General features: G+C 37.1%; 2 protein-coding genes across 2 annotated transcripts in view; one reads left to right on the top strand and one right to left on the bottom strand.

Moving 5' to 3' along the window:
- Positions 1 to 1817: 1817 nt before the first annotated feature.
- LOC121951081 (coiled-coil domain-containing protein 178) lies at positions 1818 to 25272 on the bottom strand. Its single transcript, XM_042497289.1, has 20 exons — positions 25198 to 25272; positions 24774 to 24924; positions 20162 to 20298; positions 19995 to 20053; positions 19838 to 19902; positions 19188 to 19406; positions 18867 to 19087; positions 17430 to 17572; positions 16459 to 16612; positions 16247 to 16342; positions 15462 to 15598; positions 15171 to 15354; positions 14979 to 15041; positions 14481 to 14609; positions 12946 to 13059; positions 12588 to 12733; positions 12139 to 12298; positions 8859 to 9008; positions 4804 to 4938; positions 1818 to 2473 (listed from the first exon to the last, which is right to left on the bottom strand). Exons 2-20 carry the CDS (start codon positions 24829 to 24831, stop codon positions 2354 to 2356), a joined length of 2490 nt encoding a protein of 829 aa, XP_042353223.1. The 5' UTR covers positions 24832 to 24924; positions 25198 to 25272; the 3' UTR covers positions 1818 to 2353.
- The window catches only part of dtna (dystrobrevin, alpha), a 32537-nt gene continuing 31688 nt past the window's right edge, over positions 24911 to 25759 (top strand). The window contains exon 1 of the mRNA XM_042497280.1: positions 24911 to 24939. The gene's annotated coding sequence lies outside the window, so the exon portion shown is untranslated. The remainder of the gene's footprint in view (positions 24940 to 25759) is intronic.

The following is a 25759-nucleotide window of genomic DNA, read 5'->3' as shown; positions in this document are numbered from 1 at the left end:
TTAAAGGAACACACTCCCTAATAACCTACTGTGCTGTATAAACACTGGAGGGAATGAATAGACAATGCTTTCAATCAAAATTAAATATTCTTCATAATACAAGATATTAACAGCTATGATATGAAGCAGTGCAGAGCTGCCTGGTCTACTCTATGTTAACATAAGACCCATTCCCTCTTGTGTGCTCCAAAACTTGGCAGTATCTCCCTCATTGATATTTTAGACACAGTAGCACCTCTCTCCACTCACATTCTTTCCTTGGCTCCATCAGCTCCATGGCTCAACTCTCCACTTGCTCATGGACAAAGACAGGATGCTTTGAGTGGACACCTCCATTTTTTCCCTGATTTTGAAAAGATCTCAAAACAGAATGTTGGTTAGCTCAAGAAGGCAGAACGTTGCTCTGATTCACTCCGGTTCACGTCAACGATCAGAAGTGATCACTGGAGTGAATCCAGACGAAACAGGCCCATCGTCTGCATGGTGGCGCCCGGCTGAAATTGAGAATCATGCTGCCTGTAAAATCAGATTGCAAAATCTGCCTTTATACAAAAAAAATCTTCTAAACCAGCTTTGATGTATCAGACTACAACAACAGAGAGAAGCTTGTGCTGCATATTTTATCCTCATCATACTGAAACAGGCATCTAACATAGAGGAAAATACATCTTAGCTGTCAAGTGGCCCCATCAGTATTTCCCCAGTCCACCCTCTTTAGAGAAGCAGCATTTAGGTGTGTGCACTTCGAGGCACGCCTGCAGATAAATGTGATGACATCTAGTTGTGGCTCACTTTCATTTATTTAGGGGATTGATTAGATGCAAAGAGAGTAGATAAATGTGTTGGGGAAGCACTTTCATTTGAGATATTGCCATATAGTCAGTAAGGAATATGAGACGGACTGAACATTTTTCTCCTCAAGGTGCTTTTGGAGATCTAGTGGCACCATGCGAGCAGTTGATATGAAGCACTGCATTAATGCCATTATGCAGGTTGTTCTGTATGTGTAATATTATATAGTATGTTTAAGTTCAAAGCTACAGAAGAAAACTTTCTTAAAACTTATTTTTTTGCAGATAAAAGAGACCAGGTATATAAAAGTGTGAATACTTATTGTTATTTCTAATATTCCAGTTGACCGAATACTGATAATCCTTAATTTGAGATGTTAAGACACTAGACTGGACTGCGTTGCAGTTAATTATGTCTTTTTAAGGTTGTTGTGTTCACACTGCCCCCTTCTGTCCCCACAAGAAGGAGAAGCATCCAGTGTATCAACAAAACAACAGCATCTCTATCAACCAGACACAGACAGAGGGAGAGGGCAACACATATTTCTAAGGCTATAAGCATCGGCCCAGAGAAAATCAGCAGTATGTGCACTCTGCAAAGAATTATATGACCATTATTATTAACTTATTTCTATATTCTGAAGTAAATCAAAAATATGTAATAAGTCTAATTATATTTTGACTATAGACTAAGTATTTTTTATGAAGAAACATTTTACTTAACTTTTTAAAGTCTATGTGGAAAAGGCATTAGTGTTGTGTACCATTAGTATGACATTGTTGAAACATGATGAAACAAAAATCTATTTTCTACAAGTACTAAATGTGATTCAGTTAAGATACCAAATTGAAAACAGTGTTTCCCTCGGGTTCTTTAGAAAGCCAGTGGATAGTGCGCACACAACATCCTTTTGTGCACACTATTTACCCCTGGATTGCTTCAGGCTAATGTCTCAATAATTTTCACTCCTTTCTCAGGTCCTTCCCACAAAGGACTTAACTAATGATCCATGGACAAAATGAAGCATTTAAATTTATTCATTAATCATTCATCTCCAGCTCATTGAAAATGCTAAACTTCCACAAAATTAAGATTGAATATTGAAAAGTGATTGAGGGAGACAGCTCTCAGAGAGTGAGGAGAGCGGAGGAGTGTGGGGAGCGGCAACAAAAACAGGGTCTTTTCAAGAGACAGTGGTCTCTACATGGGCATGGTCAAGGTGGCCAAGGTGTACTAAGTGCTAGTTAAGGTCACGGGGTTTCACTAGTTGTAATTAGATCTTGGAATCTGGAGAAGCGTAGAATTTCTGTCAACACTGCCTGTAATTATTCTCTTTTCCAATTAATGGTGACATAGATTAATTATCTGATGAGGCAAAGCCAATTGCAATCATTCACCCAGCTAAAATTAGATCAGTCCTGACAGCAGCATGAAAGTCACCTGTTTCATTGTTATGGATTTGCTGCAAGTAAAGAGGGGGGAATAGTGAAGCGTGCTAGGGTAAGTAAGTTGTCTGGTACAGGTGAATGTCCAATTACTCTGCTATTTGAACTGAAGGCATCTACTCATTCGATCCTAGACCAGCTTGTTTGTTGACCCCGACATCATCCGTGGCAGAAGAGTCATCTGTGAGGGACTGCAGGAACGCAGAGATGAGCCGAATTTCTGTTGACAACCCCTCCTGTTTGAACAAGACAATAAATGAAAACAAGCTAATTATGAAAATGTTTTTGAAGAAAGGCAATAATACAACCTCCCTGCTCTATGTGCATCCCACACACAGCTGATGGCGAGTCTCCATTTGTGGAAGTAAAGTTACCATCTTGTTCTTATTTTTGAGAGGGAGGAGAACAAGAGGCTCCTGGTGAACCATGTCCAGGTTCAGTGCTCTTCTGTTTTAAAAACCTCAGCATCCAGTTTTTCTATTAAACTGCCTGGCACTGTCAACCAGCTTGGGAATCTGAACCGGCCTAGCCATGCAGAAATTCTCTGACTAACAATTATATCAGAAACAGGATCTTGGATTACAGTCCCCTGGGACTGGGGCAGTGGGCGTCTGCTCCAATCATTACTGGCCATTCAACAAGGCTCTGCACTGCTCTCCGCTGTTAGCCATTGTCAATTATGCCATCCCTAGTGTAAACTCGCAGAACACAAAGCTGAACTGCCAGTTCTGGCAGGAGTGTAACAGGATGACAGCCCGCCGCCCCCCCACTCCCACTACCACCACCCCCGCCCACTCCCACCCGCCCACCCTAGGGTTCCCCAACCTTCCTCCCCTCAAGCTACTTTTGAGCAAACTGCCATTTGGCTTCTGATTCAAGCACGCCTTTGCCGTGAAAGCTCTAACCTGACCTCTCTTACGTTCTGCTTGTGGGGTTAAGTGGACATGATGGATTAGTATGGGCCTCGTCGGAATTCAGCTGGGTTTGACTCCAGTCACAACTGGTATCAGTTCAATTGATTTCTTCATTTCTTTCTCACAAAGTGGCAACAGTATTGATAATCTATTCGTCATGTAATTGTGAATCTGTGTTTAGCAATGACCAACTGCAATATCATGTGCACTATCTGCATACAGGCAGTGCATTTCTGTGTGCATCATAAAATCACATTGAGGTCTTAACATTTATGTAATCATGCAGATTGTGTGTTTACACCTGCTCATAAACTCATAGAGGATTTTTTCTCTATTCCTCATAAAGGTTGTACTTTCTGGAGGGTAGACGCTGAGCTGGACTGTTCATGAGGAGCCTGTTTAAAGTGAGTGTTGCCTGCTCTGATGGACCCTGTGCTGAGCTGTGACGGGTGACGGTGTGGTGCGCTTGAATACACCAGCTCTTTTGTCCTTCACACTCTGCAGCTCTCTGATAGCTCCTCCCCCTGTGCCCCACTCCTCCCTGCCTTGAGCTGTGATCTGCTGGGGCCTTTTGAGGCTGGGCCACTGAGACATGGCTGCTCCCTGTAATGTCTGGACCAGACCCATCAAAAAAACATGTCAGCCGTCAGAGGAGGAGGAACAGAGAAGGAAACCACTTAATAGTATTTTCACTAGGTACTTCCCTGGAAAACCTCTAATCAAATCTGAGCATGTTTTTCCTCCAGTGTATCTGATAAAGTTAAATTTGAAACAGAAAATTTAACCAACAAAAACAAGATATTTAGCACAAAAACCAAATATTGCAACTGACAAGCATTGCTAGTTGAGGAGTAGGGATGCCCTACTAAAGATGTAAAAAAGGTGGAAGTAGTTCATGGTATGGTTGCATGCCACCTGGCTCTGCGGTACTGCTGGACAGGACATTTCATAAAGATTCATCACTGTCCCTCTGTCCGCTTTGACCTCATCTCACATCACAGCACAGATTAGACACCGATTATCCTCTAATTGAAGATCCTTACTTCTCAACCTTGCAGACTATGCCGCTGCTCTTCTGCAAGACAGACAGAAGGTTATTCTGCTCACAAAGAAGAAGCTGCAACATGAATACATTCCATGTTGTGCAATGAACTCACTCTGAATTAGTCCAAAAAATGCCTTCTGCTAAACAGGAAACAGGCTCAAATGTTAATGTGACCAAACAAAAAATGTTGTGTATATAGAGTTATCTAGAATGGCAGAGCTAGCCTCAGACATGGGGTCATAGGCATAGGCACTCTAGCAGACACATCATCCATCACATGAGTCTGTGATCTGATGAGTGAATGTATAGACTGTAATGTAACAGTGGCGTCTTTAACTTCACCATGGCAGTAAGGCACACAGCCTTGGTGGATGTTTGCCTGGCTGCCCTTGCTTGGCAAAGAAGACACAAGGCAACTGACTAGCCGGATGAGGCTCAAACAATGCCATGCATAACATGGAGTTACTGTAGTATGCAAAAGAATACGCTTCCATCCGGTAGAATACCTAGACCAGGATAAAAGTTGAATAAAGGGATTTACCATTTAAATGAATGGTGACAGTTTGTGCAGTTTTCCAGCCTGTTTTACATGTATATGTACAAATACCTGAGCTGTTTTTATTTTCTGGTCGGTCTCTTGAGAAAGAGCCTGGCACCGGTCCAGTTCAGCCTGGCTGTAGAGGCTGCGTTGTTCAAAGTATTTCACCAAATCTTTGTGCATCCTCTTCTGCAACAAAGAGAGCTAGGGGGAGAGAAGGCAGAGAAAAGGAATTGGTAAGGCAGGAGAGGAAATTAATGGCAGTGTTCAAGAAGAATGATGGAGGGGAATAGAGAAAGCAGTCAATAGCCCATTCTGCAGTACACGGGCCTGACAGGAATTTCACAGTCTCTTGGTTTCTCTGCCCACTCGTGTGCACTCATCAGAATCCAGTCACATCTGGCTGCCAGGATGGGGGGTTAATTTTCTCTAAATGCTTCAGCAGTTTTGTTCTAGCCGAGGCAAACTCTGTGACTGCAAAGCTGATGAGTAAAATATTTCTACTTCACCCAGTTTAACTTTATACCAATCCCCTCAAGACATATTTTACACATACACACAGAGTCATGAACCCCCCACTGAAACCAGAAATTATTCCTAGTCTCTTGGAAAGACATGCTGCTTGCTTTATTATTTGAACACAGTTTCAAGCAAAGAGGTTTAAATTCTGATAGATGCCATTGCTTTTCTTCCCCCTCCATCTCTCTACTCTTCCTACAAAGCTTATCATTGCTTGGCAATGTGTTCCCCAGTGCATTGAAAACTAAAGCGAATTAGCTCAGTCATCAGCTCCTGAAGGAAAGACAATAACAAGAATGCTCTTTATGGTGTACCCTGTTAAAACCCAAGAGCTGAAAGCCTCCGCATAAACAAAGCAATGCTTACACATACAGTAAAATCAAGAGGATTTTTATAAGAGGCACATACGGACAAGTGTTATCAGATGCAAATTCATGTGTTTTTTTTATTTAGAAATGAGAATTCTGCATATTTAATTGTATATTCATACTTGTTGAGTATTGCTAAGAAAGTATCCTGTCTCATGTTTGAAAGAAAAACTACTATCTCTAATATTACATAAATCTGCTTATGTATGTCTTGAATGGGCAATTGATAATAGACATACTTCTTCTGCTATAAACGAACAAAGCCTTCACAGTCCACAAAATATGCGACACTTGCATGGCTGAATCAAACTTTTTAGTTAAATTAAAATATCTGAAATGTAAGTATATTAAAACTGCAATCTGCAAAAAGTGTTTTAATTAATATGTTTTTAGATCCCATCTGTTATGATGTTGTATGGCAAAACACGCAAAGTAGCACATTTGTTGTGTTGTATTTGTCTGGGGTGACAATGGTAATAAATATAGAATAACAAGCAAACTATCATCAGTGGTGGACAAAGTGCTGAGATCCTTTCAAAAGTAAAAGTAGCAACAAAAAATCCATTAAAATCAAAAGTCTGGCATTGAAAAAGTCACTTAAAGAGACACACCCCAAAATCACGTAGTGCTATTTATCAGTCTAGATTGTCATGGTGTGAGTTGCCAAGTGTTGGAGATATTGGCTGTAGACATGTCTGCCTTCTCTCTAATATTATAGAACTAGATGGCATTCAGCATGTGTTGCTCAAAATGCCAAAAATACATTTGAAAATGCAAAAATAATGTCTTTTTCCAGAAATCATGACCTGATTACTCAAGATAATCCAAATACTTTGTTATGAGCAGTTTAATGTAGGAACTATTTTCTTTCTACCAAACACCACACAGAAGGAAGAAGGCATTCACTCATGGATTAGAGGCTTGTGCTTGTGACTGTGCAAGACGTAAACATTAATTGCTTCCTCTGTGGCTGAGCTGTAATGCTAGCTAGCTAGGTGAGCTAGCGGTAGATGCACGCTTACTTTGCACGGTTTTGCAACTGGTGGCAGTTCTGTAAAAAGAAAATCGTTCCTACATGAAACTGATCACAACAAGGTCTGTCGATTATCTTGAGTTATTGGTTCATGATTTCTGGAAAGAGACATTTGCCATTGAGTTTTTCAGATGATTTTTCTTTTTTTTTTTTGTGGCACTTAAAGCACAAGCCAAGTGCCATCTATTTTCATTATAGAAAAGGCAGACATCTCTACAACCGATATCTCTTACACCCGGTGTCTCACATCAAAACAATCTAGTATGATGAATAGCACTACAAATAAGAGTAAAAATATGTATTGTTCAGTTTGGAATGAACTGTCCCCTTATGTAAGTAGGCTATTATTAGCAAATACCATAAGTATTTAAAATTTAAGTAACGTTTTACTGTGGTGGAGCTAATTTTAATGTTTCTACAAACTGATGGGTAGTTCTATCTTGAACAATGCAAAAGTAAAACTACCTCAAATTTGAACTTAAATATGGTGAAACATGTACTTAGTTACATTCCACTAATGTTCAAGTTATGTGGCTGGTAACACTCTACCCAAAACAAAGTAACAAGCTTGAAACTAGATTTTACACTGACTTAGCTGCATTTTAACATGGAGAGTTAATAATTTCAGTTTTAAAGGTTGGACTATAACCTGCATTTTAACATGTAAATATTAACTATGGTTTGTGTTGCCATGGATGGAAAAGTTTATATCCCAACTATGAGCCCATTCCTAATCATTTATTACACATGTTACAGGTTTCCATGTCTAAGATACTTGTTTGTCTTTGGATGAAAAGGCAAGGTACAAGGAAATGTGTTTATGTCAGTAAAAATCTTACCTTACTTGATCCCAGTTTATATGTAAGGAGTTATGTTTTGTATAAGTAGCTGTCTTAAAAGCGCAGTAAAGGTTGTTTTGAACTTGTCACTTGAACTATATGTCAGGAATGCCTGCCATCAGGATTCTATTTCAATACAGATGTTTTTTTTATCGCGTCTCTCACTCGAATGTAATAAAAGAGATTATGGGCTCTGAAAAAACACAGGCATCTCACACACACGCACTAATGTTGTGATCTCTCAAATGATCCTGACCATATTAAATGCATTTACCCTGTTGCCTCCAGTTACTAACAGACCAATTAAGGGCAATCGCATTGTGTAACATATGTACTAACTGGGACATAAAATGCAAACATCATAAGGATAATTGTAAATTTGAAAGAGGAAAGAAGGGGGCATCAATGCCCCTGTATAAATCAGATTAAATGTGATCTACATTTTAGAAACATTGTTGATTATAAGCTTGTTATACAAAACTAAATTCAAGCATAAAACACTAGCCGAGAGGCTGCTGTTATAGAAGTGTAGAGTTGAAACAAACAAAAATGGTGAAGGCTGAATCCGGAGTAAAAGAAAATCAGGCTTTGATCATGAGCGTGGAAAATCCTGTCCACAGGATTTTATTTTTGCATGCATTTTTCACTTGATAACATTCATGCAGTTAGATGAGGAATTGCTCAAGTAAAGGTATTAGTCATTTTTGGAACAAATAATATGAATTTTTCATTGCAGGAGCAGTGTGGCTTCTTCCTAGTGTTATGCTTGTCATGTGTAATTCTATTCCAGTTAAATAGTGTCAAAAACTATAAAGATTAAACACTAAAAGGCTGCTGAGGTGTCTCCCTCAACTAGTCAAGACCTCTGCTGCTGTTTTAGCACTGAAGGCACATTCGTTGTCTGATCCTAACCTGTGTTTGCTGCTGATCCCTACCCAATGGTGTGTGTGAGCTGTGGTGAGCGGAGGCAAATTTGTAACACCCTGATAATAAAACGCTTCACCTCTGACCACCTTAAAAAAACTATAATCAAGAAAATGTAGACGGTATAGTATTTACATGTACCATCAACCTCTCTCTTTACTCCCTTTAGTGGGAAAACTACACAGCTATCATTACATTATGACACATCCATCATCCTCCTCCACTCAAGTTATCTCATCATTATGAGATTGCTGCAGTTACCTCCTCACTGGTCAGCAAACTAAAACCTTAAAATAACTGCCCATGCAAAGAGAAGCTATTTGGTGCAAGGTAGAACAGCATAAACTAGAACACAAGACAACATAACAAACATCCTACGTCATTAAACATATTAATAAGAGAGATGATAGCAAACATCACAAAAGGTTATATTAACTGTACCTGTGTGTAATAATGAAAAGATTTATGTGCATGGTTCTTCTCGCTCAGTGCAGATACTTCCTCTTGTTTGGCCTCCATGAGGATCTTCTTAAGACCTTCATACTCGTTTGCCATCTGTTGGTTCTCCTTTAGTGCAACTTTTAGTGCTTCCTACACACACATGAAAACAAAATGTTCGGTTAAAATTGTAAGGATAAATAATATGTTAAGGGTAGCTGTAAAATAACCACCAAAACACAAACAGATGCAGGGTCAGCTGCAGACCAATAATGTAACTTTTGGAATTTAATCTACACTACAGTGTGAGTGGTGATGCACTAATACAACTTCTTGTCTCGCAATCCTCATTCTGGTAAATTGTGAGTATCTTTTAATACAGTACCAATCCAATATCATTTTTTTGTCTTTTTACCCTCATCAAAATTTGTACATCTTACTGCACAAAAGCGACTGGAATCATTTTTATGTACAATATCATGAGGCCAGGGATCACTGTGGTGTTAAAAACTCAAACTAGAGTCCCTCTGTGACTAAATTAGCTGATAAGAAACTCCACATTTTATGATGACATTAAGAAAGAAACCCATATAACCTGGATCAGTCAACCCGTGGCCAATCCAATTAATAACTAATTTATTACTGTCCATACTACACATATTGAACCTATAGGTATTTGTGCATTAGATTTGTAGCAAAGTACAACAATGCATTTATGCACTAGGACTGATGAATTTGTTGCACTGCATCCACTTTTCAGAATGTCTGATGTGAATTGTAACATTGGTATCAGGTTTTTGTTCTTCGGTTAAATGTTTTGGATTTTTGTATTTAAATTGAAATAGTTGATTTTCTGATAATTAAATGGAAAAACAAACAAACACACAAAAGTTTGTTTTTCCAACACTGCTTGTCGTGGAGGGGCTTCTAACTATGGTTGCCGACTTTTTTTCAAAAAAGAAAAAGAAAAAAAAAAAAAAAAGCGACCGGCCTTATCCAGACACAGTGTTTGGTATTTCCGTTCTGGGCTACTGTAAAAACATGGCATGAAAAATGGTGGAGGAGGACCCGCTCCCTATGTAGATATAAACAGCTTGTTCTAACGTCACGAATACACAACTTATTGTTACTTATTTTTTAGGTGATTATACGCTGATGATATATTATTTATGTTCAGTTTCTTCCAATATCTCCCTCTAAATCCTAAACACTGAACCTTTTAATATGAATCTTACAATTAGAGCAATCATCATTCACACATGGATTTGTGTTTGTATATTGATCATTTTACCAATATGCTAGTGGTAAACCACAGTTACACTGGCAGAAGAATAACTGCTGAGGCAGCATAATGTACAGTGCAGATGTAAAATGCATAATCAATTATCACATAGATCAGTGTTTTCATGATGAGAGCGAAAAGATTTTATATGATGAAGGGGACGGGAGAGTTAATACACTGTACTCTACATACTTAATAGAAACTTACTTGCCCTACTGACCATTTAAAAGAAACTTTAGTGGTACTACTGACCTGCTATGGGTTGGTGTGTACAACACAATCCAAGCTTTCTCTATTTGTGCTGTTAATTAAGGGAATATAAATAGCAGGGATACAACAATGGACACTTCTCTGGGAAATCAAGCAAATAAATCACAGTGAGTATGTGTCTCTCTGCTTGTCCTCTTTTCATTTGAACAATGTTCCCCCAAGTACTGGATATGTGACTGGTGAATATCTCAACTCTACCTGCAGACATAATGAAGTGTGTCTCTGCAGTAAAACAGAACAGCACTAAAGTGATGAGTTTAACCCAGCAGAAAGAGGGGCTGTAAACATGACAAATGCCTGCTATTGATTTCAGGTTTAATTACTCCATGCAGCACTGACAAAGCCCATCTGATGCTGTTGTGAAGTGTAAATGGAACAAATTACACTTCATTGCCCATAAGAAACTGATAGCGTCGGCAGTTTGCATTGTTTACTTTGTGCTCGCCAAACGACAAGCCCTGATCAAATCAAAAAATAGGTGCATGTATGAAAGACTAAATACTTTCACACATTGATATGATGACCACAGATTTAGCAGAAATAACCTATTTCACCTGTATCTTTAAAATAACCATCTACAGATTGTATTTAATACAGACACATACTTATTCCCATCAGCCCTATTAGCTTCACTGACCTGTATTAGTTTTTATAGAAAAGAGGAATTGCGACCTACAGGAACTTAGAAGAGTATGGGTCAGCATTTTGAGAAGAAATCTCTTCTATAAGAAATATCTGAAAGAGTCTAACCATTCTGCTTCATGCACTGTGGTTTCTGAATGCACACTCTGCTTATTATGTTATGCTAATGCAGACATTATGTGTGCTTTATATTGGTCTCAATGATTAAAGTGACCAATTTCCCTCCAACTTCAGACTCTCTCTGATCTTTTTATTTGCTGAGGAGTATTGTTGTTATATCATCTTATTTCGTCAAGTGAAAGACTAAACCCTTTTTTGCATGGCTAACTTTTATCTGGCTAATGGGAGTTGTGTCTATGTGGAAGACTTCTAATTCTTAAATTGTCTCACGCCAACAACTTCTTTAAAGTTGCTGCACTTGGATGCATGGCGGCTTAAGCTCCATTGCCTTTTCTTGTTTTGAACTAATGCATTCTTGATCACCGTTTAATGAAACTATATACCACATGGCGATTTCACATTAGATAAGCCATGTGAAACCCCCATCAGCAAAGAGGCTCTGGCTGGGGCTGATAATCCTGCAGATGAAAACCTTACAATAAATAGGGGTTTCTCTTACAAAGAAGTGTTCAAATACATGCCATTTTGTGCACAGTGTTTTTACAGGAGCATAGTTCTGACATTAATAAAAAAAAGGGTGCAGATTATATGCGTATTTGATATTGTGAACTATATGCTTACATTGAAATTGCTATTGAAAATGTTGGCCTACAGGTAAGAAAACAGGCGCAGCATCTCACCACGACACGCATCATCAAATTCGTCCAGACAAAAAGACTATAACAACAGTGAGTTGTCATTTGTGGGAAAAGCACTTAAACAAGATTGACCATGGCTTGTAATTTTAATTGCACACAGCTCTTTTCTCTGCATCTTAAGGGAAGTATTGTGACAAGCAATGTGCTGACACTAATCCACAAACAAATAAACAATGAGATGTTTTTTTACAGCTTGTCTCCGATTTCACAGCGTTTGACACAAACAAAGTCATGTATTTACAGAAAGCAATACTGAACAACATTGTGTTACCTTGGTGTCTTCCATTTCCTTTTTTCTCGCTGTAACATGAGCAGTGTGTGTCTGCATGGATCGCTGTGTTCGTTGTCGGCAGTTATTAATATCAGACTGCAAGGTGCTCATTACGAGAGCAGCTGATTTGTTTTTGAATTCCACCACATCAAAAACACTTCTGAAAGGAGAAACCCAACACATAAAAAATCATTAGTTTTCTCAAATTAGTTTTGAACACCATAAATGTATGATTACTGCATCATCAGGGGAGCTTGCAGAAATGTAAATTTATTAAGAAATATTCAACATTAATATTATAACATATACTGTATAATCAAACAAATACTAGATATCAGAAAAGGTTGATTATTCAAAAAAGCTGATATTGTGAGTATTCTCCAACAAAAATATCCCATATTTATTTATAAACTATTACACTGAGTGTTTCCTGTGTGTAACTAACTTACTGTAGTGCTACAATGACTTCTGGCATGCTTTCAACTGCTTTTTCCATTTTATCTGAAGCATCTCGGTATTCTTCGCTCTTCTTCGTAAGGTCACTAATCCTGCCCAGGGTGCTGTCGTATCTTTTCACAGTGGCAGCGTGTAAATCCTGAAAACAAATAGTTGCATTAATGTTAAAACCTTATTTTCTTCAAAGTGCTTAGAGCAAGAGATTATTTTGTTCAACAGAAGAATGACATGATAAATAGCTGTGACTAGCTTTGTGTTCAATGAGCTTTACAGAGTAAACCTGACTTAGCAACTGTTCTTTGACTCAAGAGGAATTGCTTTATGCAACCCGTAACTTTCCTCGTTCCTTACCTGAGCAGCTTTCAGGTGCTCACATTTGAGTTTTTTCTCCTTCTCAAGGTTGACTAATGTGTTCCTGTGTTCACACTGAATCTTTTCCAAATTTTCTGTCAGTACCTTGATTTTCTATACAAAGAAAATATTCATCAGAAATACAGTTGATTTAAAGACATTGTTCCTTTTTTGATGTAAAATAATCTACAGAGTTTTAATAATCATTATTAAAGGGACAATTCACCCCAAAATCAAAAATATATATTTTCTTCATACCTGTAGTCCGCTTTATCAGTCTAGATTATTTTGGTGTTAGTTGCTGGAGATATCAGCTGTAGAGATGTCTTCCCTCTCTCCAATGTAATGGAACTAGATGTTACTAGCTAACTAGCTTGTGGTGCTCAAAGTGTTCAAAAAAGGAAAGGATGAATTTGAAAAATTAAACAGCAATGTCTCACTCCAGAATTCATGACCAGATTTTTAAAGATAATCCACAGATTATCTTTGTTGTGAGCAGGTACATGCAGGAACTATTTCTTTCTACCAAACTACACACACCAACTGTGTCACAGCGCAGAAGGAAGTGTTCACCTACTGCTAGCTCACCCAGTAGCTAACATTACAGCACAGCAGAGGAGGAAGTCAGTAACGTTTACATCTCATGCTGTCACGAGCACAAGCCTCTCATCCATGAGAAGATCGGGGTTCCTACACATTTTCCATTTCAAAATCCCACTCTATTTGTCACTCAAATTTTCAGACTTCTCCATAGATTTTTCAAACCATATTCGACATCTAAGTACAAATAGATGCTATTATTAAAATAAAGGTTTCTAAAATCCAATCATTAACATGTATGTTGCAATATGCTATTAAGTTGACAAATTATTGCTAGATGACGCAGCCATAAAGGTATGGTTTCCTTACACAGAAAAGATAGTCCGTTTACTTTTCTGATAGTACATCATTGCAAAACTCATAATTAAAAATAAAAACTTTCAGACATGCTTAATATTTGTGCTGCTGTATGCAATTTAAAGATATTGCTGCATTTCCTTTTAAACTAATTTAGTTACAGACATTCAGATTTGGTAACATAATTATTTTATAATTCTCTCTTTTCTTTTTCCATACTTATCCAGACTTAGAAAATCACTAAAATCCAATTTCATATTTTTCCATACAGCGCAGGAACCGTGATAGATGCATGCTTCTCTCTGTGATACGGTTGGTGTAGTTCTGTAGAAAGAAAATAGTTTCTACATTAAACTGCTCACAACATGGTCTGTGGATTATCTTGATTAACCGGGTAATGAATTCTAGAAAGAGACATTGCTTGAGTTTTTCAAATTAATTTTTTGGCGCTTTGAGAACCACAAGCCGAGTGCCATCTAGTTCCATTACATTCAAGGCAGACATCTCTACGGCAAATATCTTCAACACTCTACAACTCACACCAAACAATCTAAGTTTATCAATAGCACTTCAGGTTAGAGGAAAAAATACAAATTTCTGACTTTGGGGTTAACTGTCCCCTAAAGCTTTATCATCACCTCAATTTTTGTTGCCAGTTCGTTGGTTTCTTTGCATACATCTTCAAATTCTTTCTGAAGTTTTTGGTTAATTAGCTCTGAGCTCCTTTGCTGTTGATGCAATTCTTCGTTTTTATTTGCACACTGAGACTGATGCAAAAGAAAATAGGCAGAATGTCATTATTCTAAAGTCTTAAAACATGTACAGGGGGTAAAAACAGTAACAGGAAATGTAACAGGAGTGGGAATGTACAAAATTATGCAATTGAATACAGCAGGGCATTTAAAACTATCTTTATGAAACGTATAATGTTCCATTTTTATTGAGACTGTGCTTTGTGAAGCTTCACCTCTTCATACCTTTTTTCATAGCTCTATGCTTATACAGATTGTTCCACTAAAACTGAAAAAGTTTGCAAAAATGCAGTGTTATAATTTGTAGATTTCAGCTTGAATCTACTTTGTTTATCAAAATTTTGTGATTACATTTTTCCTTTCTGAAGCGCCTCATTAATTTACCTTCATTCGTTCCAGGGCAGCCGTCTGACCTGTCAGATCTTTCTTCAAGTTTTCAATCTCTTTCTGTAGTACACAGAGAGAGCCCTGAATAACACTGGAGAAAGCATTTAGTAGCTCACATTTCCCCTAAAAACTGCGACCTGGGTCGCAGTTTTTAGTACACATAGAGCATGCACATATGTTGTCACTGACCCTGGTCCTCTGTTCTTCCATGAAGGTGAGCTGCTCCTGCTCCTCCAGTTTAGTCTGGGTGACACTGTGCTGGGCAACAACTTGGGTCACTTCCTCCTCGGCCTTTTCCCACTGCTCGTCATTGTCAATGATTTTCTGGAGCATCTGCTTTTTCTCCTCAAGCATCTGCTTCACTGCCTTCTTACTAACAACCACACAGGAAAGTAATGATAAACACACATAAGTGGCCTATCATGTAATACCAAATAGGGGATGTTGTATATTTGCCGTAGTTTTTCATTGACACTGTACCTCTCGGAAATTTTTATTTTGTAGTCATCAACATTCTGTTCATATTCCATGTTCTCTTTACGAAGAGCTGCAAAAGCACTACGCTTTGAATTGAACTGCTCTTCTAGGCAGGAAACCTCTGCTTCCCCATGAAGTCTCTGTGGATAACATAACATACAGTGTGCTGCTGAGTGGATGCTCTTATTTAAAACACCTTACAGTAGCATGAATTCAAACATTATTAGCATGCACAGCTCCAGTGAGAGTTTAGTTGTAGTCTGGTAGTTATATACCAGGCTCTACTAAATGAATTATCAAGACACATAAGGGACTGTACTTTATTTATCAGAGTAGGGTTTGGCTGGAGTGCAACTTGCACCCTCCCTAGAGCTAAAAATATTTTTCCTTGGGCCACCCTGAGAAACTAGAGGAAAATGCATGATCCTCCCTCCATCACAAATAACCATATTTCAGTTTTTTGCCATGATAAATGATGTAATTTTGGAAATATTTAAGGAAAACATGCCTTTCAAGCCCATTATGGGTTTGAGGGTTCTTAGGATTTTTAAAATAAATACAAAACATGACCATTTAAAGTTGAACGTCCCTCCCCTATTTCAAATCAAGATTAATAATTCCCTCTCCAGTGCTTAAAAAAATATTTAAAGTGCCTCTCTCATTTTGCACCAGCCCCCTCCACTATTATAAACAAGAATAGTCTCTAGGTAGACAAAGAAGCATAAAAATCATAAAGAAATGTCCAGATTTTTTTGACATGATTTAAACACTATCCTGATAATACTTACCGTTTTCTCAATTTGTTGCTGCAGTGCAATTAGTTTCTCTTTTATTTTCTGATTGTTTTGCATTTCTTCCTCAACTTGAAATTTCAATTGCAAAATCTGTTATAAAAGAGGGGAGAAAACATGACTTTGACTATTTAGCAAACTGCTGAAAGCTATCTCTCTTTTTTTTTTTCCTTTACTTTAGACATTATAATATAGACAATGTCTGTTACACAGTCTTTTTCAGTTTTCTCGAGCTCCATCAGTTCAGGGATACGTTGTGTTATGGCTGCACACTGCTCGTCTGTAAGTGCAACCGTCTTTTCAGCATCCTTTATTTCAGCACACAGACCTTTCTCAAGCATCTTCAGCTGGTTTAAATCTTCCCTGGAGAGAAAAACAGTTTTGTCTTTTGTTATTAAGTTCGTGGATTAAAGGCAGTTTTCGAAATCCAATGTTCACTTAGTGTTTGGAATTACAGAGTAAATCAAAACACAATGCTGTCATTGAAGCAACTCATGATACTCAATATGTTTTAAGAAAATCATATACAAAATGGAAACATACCCTAAAATAAGCAAAGTTATTCTTTACAAAGCAGATCTCAAACGTATATGGATTTTCTTTACAGCATCAATTAATCATTAAGTGATTTTTGATAAAGTTGACATGCAACATGACCTGGCCTCAGCTTTGAAGCAAAGCAAAGCAGCAAAGAACAGATCTAAAAGTAAAAGTTTAAAATCACAGACACTTGCATTCAAATCATTTCCAAAGTTTGTTTGTAGTCTTGTTATATGGTGACATTGATTACACTGCATCTTGTTATCTGGTAATGCAGCATCAAGCACAAGTATTGTTGCTATGGTTACATGCAGTTTAATATACCTTGCACAATGATTTTAAGCAGTGGTTAAATCACTGACCATATCTTTGTTTGAGGTGTCCTGTTATATGATTTTAATAGACATAAGAAAGCCAAACAGACTGTTTTTTCCACAGATATGCCATAATCCTAAATTTACAAATGCTTAAATAGATAGAAAATATGAAATGCTGAATGACTATGATCTTATTTAGCACAAACTATGCAAAAGGGATATACACTTGATGTCCGTTTTAGTTTTGTGTAAAAAAAAAATTAAGGCAACTACTACTTTGATTGTGAACCTGTTTGTTTTCACCAGTTAGAATAGATACTCACAATCTGTTAGCCAGCTGATTCTTCATCCCAGACAGCTCATGATCTTGTAAAATCTTTTCTTTTTTGGCATCCAGCTCCATCCTTTTTAACTCTGTCTGAGCCAGTTTAAGATCACTTTGTGTTTTTGAACAGATCTCATCAGCCTAAAAAACGAAGGGAGAGATTTATGGGTTTCCTCGAATATTATTTGGGAACAATTTCATTAAAAAATCATAGCCTCTTAAAACTAAATATTCAGAATCCTATGCCTATAGTGAGCGACTGTCAAAAGCCAACAGTGAGCTTATGCACTTAAAGGGCTTTTACATTTTTTCTAGTTTTGGAAAATCTTAGAAAATCCAGAGAGCTCAAGTCTAACTATTAATGCTGGGCTAGACCTGGTTTTAAATATTAACACTAAAATATCAGAGCTCAGAGTTACTATCTACAGAACAATCGCATCCAATGACTTGTTGAGGTGTAATTAAAAAACACGTCATATGTTTGAATTGAACCAGCCTGGTGTTTCATTTTGCAAACACAATGATGCAATTGTTTAGAGTTAAAGCTGACCTATCTGTATGTTACCCATCACCCTGTTGGTACACTTTCATGGGATATCTGCGTGTCGGCATTAAGGGATACTTAGCCAATTTTCGACCAACTTTGTATCATAACAGTACGGGTTGTATGTGTTAATCAGCTGTGGTAAACTTTTCCTAAGTTTTACCAGTGCCCAGATCTCTCTACTCATCTCTCAGCTCAAATCCAACAGATGATGCATTTCATATTACTAGCAGATTTTTGCTGGCTCTAAAGAAACCAAAAGAAAAAAAAAAGCCCCCGTCCTTTTCCTCTATTTTCTCTGGTCACAAAGCATTAATTTCAAAAGTATTTGTGTCTTTCTTCAGCATAGGCAGCCTAGTTTTACAAAAAAGGACCATCCATTCCAGCAGTGAAATACTTCTTTGAACTCACATCTGTGCTGTGAGCAAAATTTGGTCATTACATGTTGGTGCATCCTGACATGAACTACAGAAATAACAAGGTTAATAACAAGTAGAAAAGCTAAATGAAAAGTCGGGGAATTATCAAAGTTATTAGGATCCATCCTCTGGGGACCAAGAATGCCTGTACCAAATTTCATGGCAATCCAGGCAATTGTTAAAATGGAATGATTTTATTCAACCAAAATGTTGAATGGACACTGGACCAGCAGACCAACAAACATAGCAATCCCCAGTGTGATGCCTCTTGTGGTTTGAAAATAGTTAGAAAAGAGTGAGAGGGTGAGTGAGATAGAGCGAGTTTGCGAGGGAGAAACTAATCTGAAAATGTATTTATTTTTGTTGCTTTCTCTATGGTTATTATAAGGTGGAAAAAATGCACCAGAGCACCGTTTAGCATTAATCTGTATGGAACTAGCACTGAAGACAGAGTTATCAAATTAGAGGTTACCTCAGCTTGTGCAGTGTTGATTTGATTTATGATGTCTCTCTGGATCTCCAAATTTTCTTTCACTTTGGGAATTTGTTTTCTGGCAAAGTTGATGTCTTCGTGTACGCTCTGATTCAACACCTCAGTTTGTGACAGTTTCTCCTGGGCTTGGTCAAGTTTCTCTCTTTCTTGTTTTAGCTGCCACCTCAGTTCAGTGATGTCTCTGATGCAAGCCTCATGCTCTAGAAAAAAAGCAACAGTCACAATTTTTGTTAGCTGTTTTGAAGAACAACAGCATCACAATGTTTTTATGAGATGATAACACACCTCTCAGTTACTGACCTTTCTGGACGACAAAAGAGTGCTCTTGTTGCTTCCACAAAGAAATACTGTCAACTTTGTTCTCCAAAAATCTTCTTCTTCTCCTCTCTTTGTGGAGAGCTTCCTCTGCATACTGACGATCAGCCTCCAGCCGCTCAATCAGATACACAACCTCTCCAAGGACATCATTTATTTTCTTCTCTAGTGGCGATAAAGGACAACTTTCTAGAGGATGAAAAAACTTTACAAGATTGGTACACTGTATTGTACTGTATTGTCACTTTCATTTCAATAAACAAAAGCATAAACAAGTGACCAATTTTTTGTTTTAAGTTACGTTTAAATAATCTGACCAACTACAAAGTGCAGATAAACTCGATCCATGGTATTTTATTAGCAAAACTGGATACTGGATGGTATCTAATTAATCATTACGTAGACAACAGATGTGAACCAGTAACTGGGACTGCCAAGAATTATTGTCACACTGACGAGCAACTACTGCAAAGACTACAAGATCAAAACATTGAGTGTACACTACATACTTATGTGCTGCTCTTTTATCTGCATGTGATTTGGAGAAAATGTTTACTTTTTTACTGCATAACAAATATTAACATCAAATATTTTAGCAATGACTTAACATTACTTAAAAAAGGAAAGGGGTTGACCTCTTGCACTAATTGCGATGCCTTCGACGAACACTGAATCCCAATCTGATTCTCTTGACTGAAATCTGTCAAAAAGGAGTTAAACTGATGTCATGTTTTTATGTCCAACTGAATAGGTCAAAAAGAAATAACAAATTAAATCAACAAAGGACCTCACCTTAAAGTTTTGCTGTATTGGTGCTTGTCTTGATTGATCTTTTTCTGATATTTTCCAGACTAGTACAAGACAAAAGAAAATAAAATGCTTTTAAAATGATTTTCACTTCACTATCTGATATTTGTCTTATAATCTCTCAGGTCTGATCACATCTGACATTAGCTTACCTGATGAGACCAATTTTCCACTGTCATCTTCAGCTCTTGGATATGGCAAATAGCATTGTTGACACATGGTGAGGGACTGTTGAGCAAAGCACAAGTGCGACGTCTACCAGAGCAGACAGCTTGAAGATCTGCTTGATCTTGAGAAACACAACATATTGAAATCTGTTAATCCAGCTTTACTTTAGCATTAACAAACAATAGCTTTAGGTAAGCAAAGGAAAGGCAACCCTAACTACAGGTTTCTTTTACATAATGGCACAAAATATTATATAAATAACACAGTGATGAACCAGCCCTCATAGAAAAAAAAATCACAAAACGACAGACTTTTGTTGGAACAAACACTTACCCTACTTCAGTAACTTTATTTTGAAAAGTAATTACGAAAAAGTATTTGGCTGTGAAAGATGTTCTGCGATTCTTTACTTTCTCTTTGATTCTGGTTGCATAAACCCAGCAATATACTGGAGGCATCAGTGAGAGAGCAGAGTCAACTAATTTGAACATCTCAAGACAAACCCAAGGGCACAATTCTAAGTGGTGAAAGGACGCCATCTGGCTGACAGAATCGGTAAAAAGCAGCACTAATGCAGATGACAATACTAGTAGATACTAATAGATGACAATCCATTCAGATTGATGTATCATTACGCGCTGATCTCGTACAGGGATTTCTCACAGAAGTTCTGTAAAATCGAATTTGTGATAAACACAAGTGAGTAAGAAACCACAGAGAAAGAGACATAATTCAAACATTGTTTCCAAGCTTACATATAGCCCAATTTTAGACCAAAATCTGAAATAATCTTTAAATATATGCATTAAAAAACTGCAAATAATGGACAAAATACTGCAGACCCATGCATTTACATTATGACTATTTATCATAATTTACATTATGATTCTGTTCACTCTTTAATCTATGCTAAGACTAGATGTCTACTAAACTTTCACTTATCAACCTTGAATAATCGAAATCTAAACTAGACTTCTAAAGACTAGATATAAGAATAGATATTTATTGAATGTCTTTTCATGTAAAATTGCTCAGTGGGAAACAAACACAAGTATTTATAAACTAATTAGAAAACCATGTATTTAAAATAAGTGTGAAGTTACCATATAATATAACTCGCATTAGTTTTGTATGACTGACAAAACTGTACAGAGATGAACATTATATTACAAATTCTTATGAAATCAACAAAGGGTGTAAGACACCAGACTAAACAGAGCACGAAGGTAATTCTTTTTCACTGCAAGGCCCACGAGAGTGGAAGAGATATATTCTTAGCAAGCAATATATTTTTAATAAATTTCATTTCATTTATTCAGTTTTCGCACATTACATTGTTAACGTTTTGTTCTTTTAGTGCAGATAATTGTCTTTACCCAAAAAACAAATATAAACCAACTGTTAATGAGACCACTGCCCACTCTTTGATAATTTCTCACTTGACTTCTCCATGGCTGCCCTCTCCATCTTCTCTGTCCAACCTGTAGAATATGACGTTGTCACGGTTCGCATTTCAGGTCAAGAAAAAACAGCTTTTTTGAGTTCCAGCTGAAAACCAACTTAACTGGTTCCAAACCAATTTATTTTTGGACAAAATGCTCTGAACAGTTCAAAATAAGGTGCAGGAACCACAATGCAGCTGGTTCCATGTTGGTGGAAAAGGGTTTGAAAGGAGGACCAAGCGTATGCACACCAAATCTTCAATTCTCTGTCTTCAGTTGTGTGACATGCACCACTGGGTGACAGTATACCTGTCTTGCCAGCAGTGCCATTACAGTGACATCTGGTGTTGCCTGACACTCTAACTCAAATACTACATGTTTGGGGTTGTTGAAAGGCCCCTTCATTAAAGTTAGACAAGTAAATGACCATCTAGCGGAGATACAACAAAAACTGTTAAGGACCTGTAGACAAACTAGTACTCTATTCAGTAAGAAATAGAGCACAAACTTGAAAATAGCAGTAATCCTGCCATCATGGTCTGAGAATGAGGACAATGAGTTGAGTGAGTGAGTGAGCTGACTCAGACCAATACAGGAACAGTGGAGGAAAAACTGTGGGGAGACCCGAAATGAAGGCCATCTGTTGCTGAGCAGCTCAGATGAATAATACACAGTGAAAGAACCAAGTGGGGTAGGAAGGTGGTGAGGCAATATGTCACCAGCGGGCTGAATAAGCTCTAAATCATACTGGCAGAGTGTATTATAGCCACAGAGCAGGCTCATGTGAGTCTGAAGGCCAATCACCTTGTTACACCTGTCATTTGACTAATGATATTAGATATTTAAATGCAATTATCATAAAAATGTATTCACCTTAATATAATTTCTGAAGTGCAGTCCAGTTAGTCGAGTCTACAGGCTGGACTTAGTGTTTGTGGGCACCTTTCTTATTACCGTACTTGAAGACAGTGTGGTCTCCCTATTTGTAGACAATCCAAGAACTACTAACTAGATTTGGTTGTGCGTGTTAACCTAATTGACTGACCTTAATAACTAATGGACTGTGACCACTGACCACACTTGTTACTTTCTAGCATACTTTTTTTTTTTTGCAGTTATTTTGTCCATAATGTTGTATCTCCATCAGATTTTACTTCTGTTCGGACCTTATAAAAAGTTAGTCAAGCGAACTTTTAGTCACAGAAAAGGTCAGTGCATAAAGTTAAAGCTAAATTATTTCATAAATTAGTTAAATTAATCATGAAACAGTCCTATGGGACTGTACGTTATTTAGCATTCATGAGAGGGGAGGGGGCAGTGTATTAAGGGCAAGGCATTTCGAATCATTTTTTCAGCACATGTTTTTTATTTTGGCTTAGGGAAGGGGGGGTGCAACTTTAAAAAGACGGTATTTTTCATTAATTTTTCTGCCAAAATCACCAAAATTACACCATTTATCACAGCCAAAAACTGTAAAAACAGAAAATGTAGTTGGACATTTATTTTTCCTGTGAATGTAGTCTGATGCTTTTTGGATTGATATGCATGACTGGCTTTCCCGAAAGGTTTTTAAACTTGAAAACTCTTCTTAAAAGTACATTGTTTTTGGGCTTGTCATGGACAAAAGCAAAGATGACTTTCTGGTTAATAACATTTTAATACTTGGAAAACTTTATTTACGTAAATCCAAGTCTATGAAGTTGAAACCTAGGATAAGTGTGTTTCATAATGATCTTCTTTCCTATCCAAAGGCCCTAAATGCATGAGACACAAAAAACAATGAAACTGTTAAGCAAAATAGATTAATATGATTTACAACAAAAGCCCTAGCCCCTAATCTTTTTAAATTATTCTTTATACAGATATATTTTCATACAGCTGATACTCTAACTCCTTGTCTGTTTGTATTTATATTTTCCTTTTTTTTTTTCTTTGTCTTTGTTGTATGCACTTGATCCTATCAATCTAATCCAAGATGACAAAGCTATTTTGTTCATATTCTAATTTTGTTCAATTAAGGAAAAATAAAAGGAAAAAAATATATATAGTTGGACTTTCACATTTTTGACAGTCCTTTAACACACAATAATAACTATAATTATGAAAAAAATTAGATAAATAGTAGTTATATAGCCCCTTTAAAAACACAGTTTACAAAGTGCTTTGATGATCAAAGCAAAGCCAAGGCAGTAAACTCCAGAGTTTATAAAACAATTGAAGTTAGTCAATAATACAGAACATAGGCCATTATATCCGATGAACTCTTCCTTCAGTAACCAAATCTGAGCTTACAATAGTGATAGTTCATCAAAATCAGTTTATTCTACATGTCTTATTCAAAACTGTGGCTTTTTTTCAACCCATCTTCAACTTTTTACTATCAAACATCAAACTTTTTAAAACCTAACAACTAATTGATGGTGGTGGGAGAGACACAAATTATCCCCCAAATCCCTCAGGGTAAGGTAACTCAAGGTAAAATATTTGTAGCTATTCTTTTGGACAAGTTTGTTTTACGAGTCAGACCTAGACAAAAGAAGCCATACACATAGTGATGTAGTTGCACTACTGCTACTACAATTTAAAGCCATTTGAATGTTTTTTGATAAAGGTGTGGACAGCTGAAAGACTAGGAATATATATACATACATACATACACACATACATACATACATACATATGTATGTATGTATGTATATATATGTATATATACATATATATACATACATACATACATATGTATGTATGTATGTATGTGTGTATGTATGTATGTATATATATTCCTAGTCTTTCAGCTGTCCACACCTTTATCAAAAAACATTCAAATGGCTTTAAATTATATTTTTCTTTAGGACTAATTTCCTTAAAGAAAATATGTAAATTGTATGAATTTTTTAAAGATATATTTTTTCAAACCCATTTGCAGGTTTGAAGGGGAAGTTAAAAAATAAAAAAAACCCATTATATATTTATATATATATTATATATATATATATTTTTTTTTTTTTTTTAATAGTTGCATGTCCCTCCCGTAAGTCAAATCGTCACTCCCCATTTCTTAAAATAATATCTGAAGTGCCCCCTCGTTTTACACCAACCCCTCTCCTCTCATAAATAACCAACAGTCCCTAAATCGACGTGTTCAGCGCCTCACCTTGCTTACTAGTTCGTCCTTCCGTTGATGGGAATCTCAGCGGTTCAACGTCCGACATTACTGCAACTTGTCCGACAAGAGTAGAAAATGCTGCCAGTTTTATCTCCACCGTCGTGTGGAAACGCAGGGACCTCTGACGTTCAACGTTTACCTGAAAAGTTGGGAGGTGAGTTAAATTAAGCCGTTAATTAGCTTCTTCTTTTACACACTACACGATATAACTTTAATATTTTTCCGTTAATCTTTCGGACAAAGTTAGCTAACGTTAGCTTAAAGTTGCAACCGTCACCTTCACTCGTCTCGCGCTCTTAGCTAACGTTAAGTTGACGGTTAATTAACTAAGCTAATGACAAATTAATGAGCACGGGGGGGGTTGTTGTCATGGCAGAAAGTGAAAGCGAAAAATGGCAGGCTATCAACTTACTTGAATTAATATATTTTTGACTGCTAGCCATCCGTTAGCAGTCTTGAAGTTGTTTTTTTTCGCCGCGGCCGACCTGTAAAAACAGCTGCCGTGAAGTTTTTTCTTTTTTCAAATGAATCCTCTGAAGTTGCCGTCAATCTTCTGTGGAGGTTGCGTAGCAACAAGGGGCAGCGCTTGGAGAGGGTGAGCTGCGTTCAAGAGCGGCAATAAAGGTTTGTGCTTTTGTTTAGCAGCACTGAGGAGTGTTTCCTACTCGTTTCGTGTGAAGTTAGGCACATTTGAGTGGGATATAATCATAGAGATGGTAGAGTAAATGAATGAGAAAGTATTTCAATTCTATTTAGATTATGAAGGCAATGATAGTATGGGCTCCTGTCAATAATATAGAACTGTAAACATATACCAGGCCAAAATTAAAATGACAAAATAAAATAAAACTTTATTTATCCTCAGGGAATTGCTTTGCAGCACTTGTAATACAAAGTTAGAGGTGTGCAGATACACAGTATACAATAAGGACTAACATCACAAAGTAGAAGAGTAATGTATAGCAAATATAAAA

The sequence above is a fragment of the Plectropomus leopardus genome, chromosome 12 (genome assembly GCF_008729295.1).
Source record: "Plectropomus leopardus isolate mb chromosome 12, YSFRI_Pleo_2.0, whole genome shotgun sequence".
Classification (NCBI taxonomy): Eukaryota; Metazoa; Chordata; class Actinopteri; order Perciformes; family Serranidae; genus Plectropomus; species Plectropomus leopardus.
The sequence above is the reverse complement of the archived record's forward strand: the minus strand, read 5'-3'. Positions and strand labels throughout refer to the sequence as shown.

Coding starts and splice junctions, on each gene's coding strand:
- LOC121951081 (XM_042497289.1), bottom strand. CDS start 24,831: ATGTCGGACGTTGAACCGCTGAGATTCCCATCAACGGAAGGACGAACT. Junction 15,042..15,170: donor TGGAAGAACAGAGGACCAGG/GTCAGTGACAAC, acceptor TGTGTACTACAG/AAAGAGATTGAAAACTTGAA. Junction 9,009..12,138: donor AGGAAATGGAAGACACCAAG/GTAACACAATGT, acceptor ATGTGTGTGTAG/GAAGCACTAAAAGTTGCACT.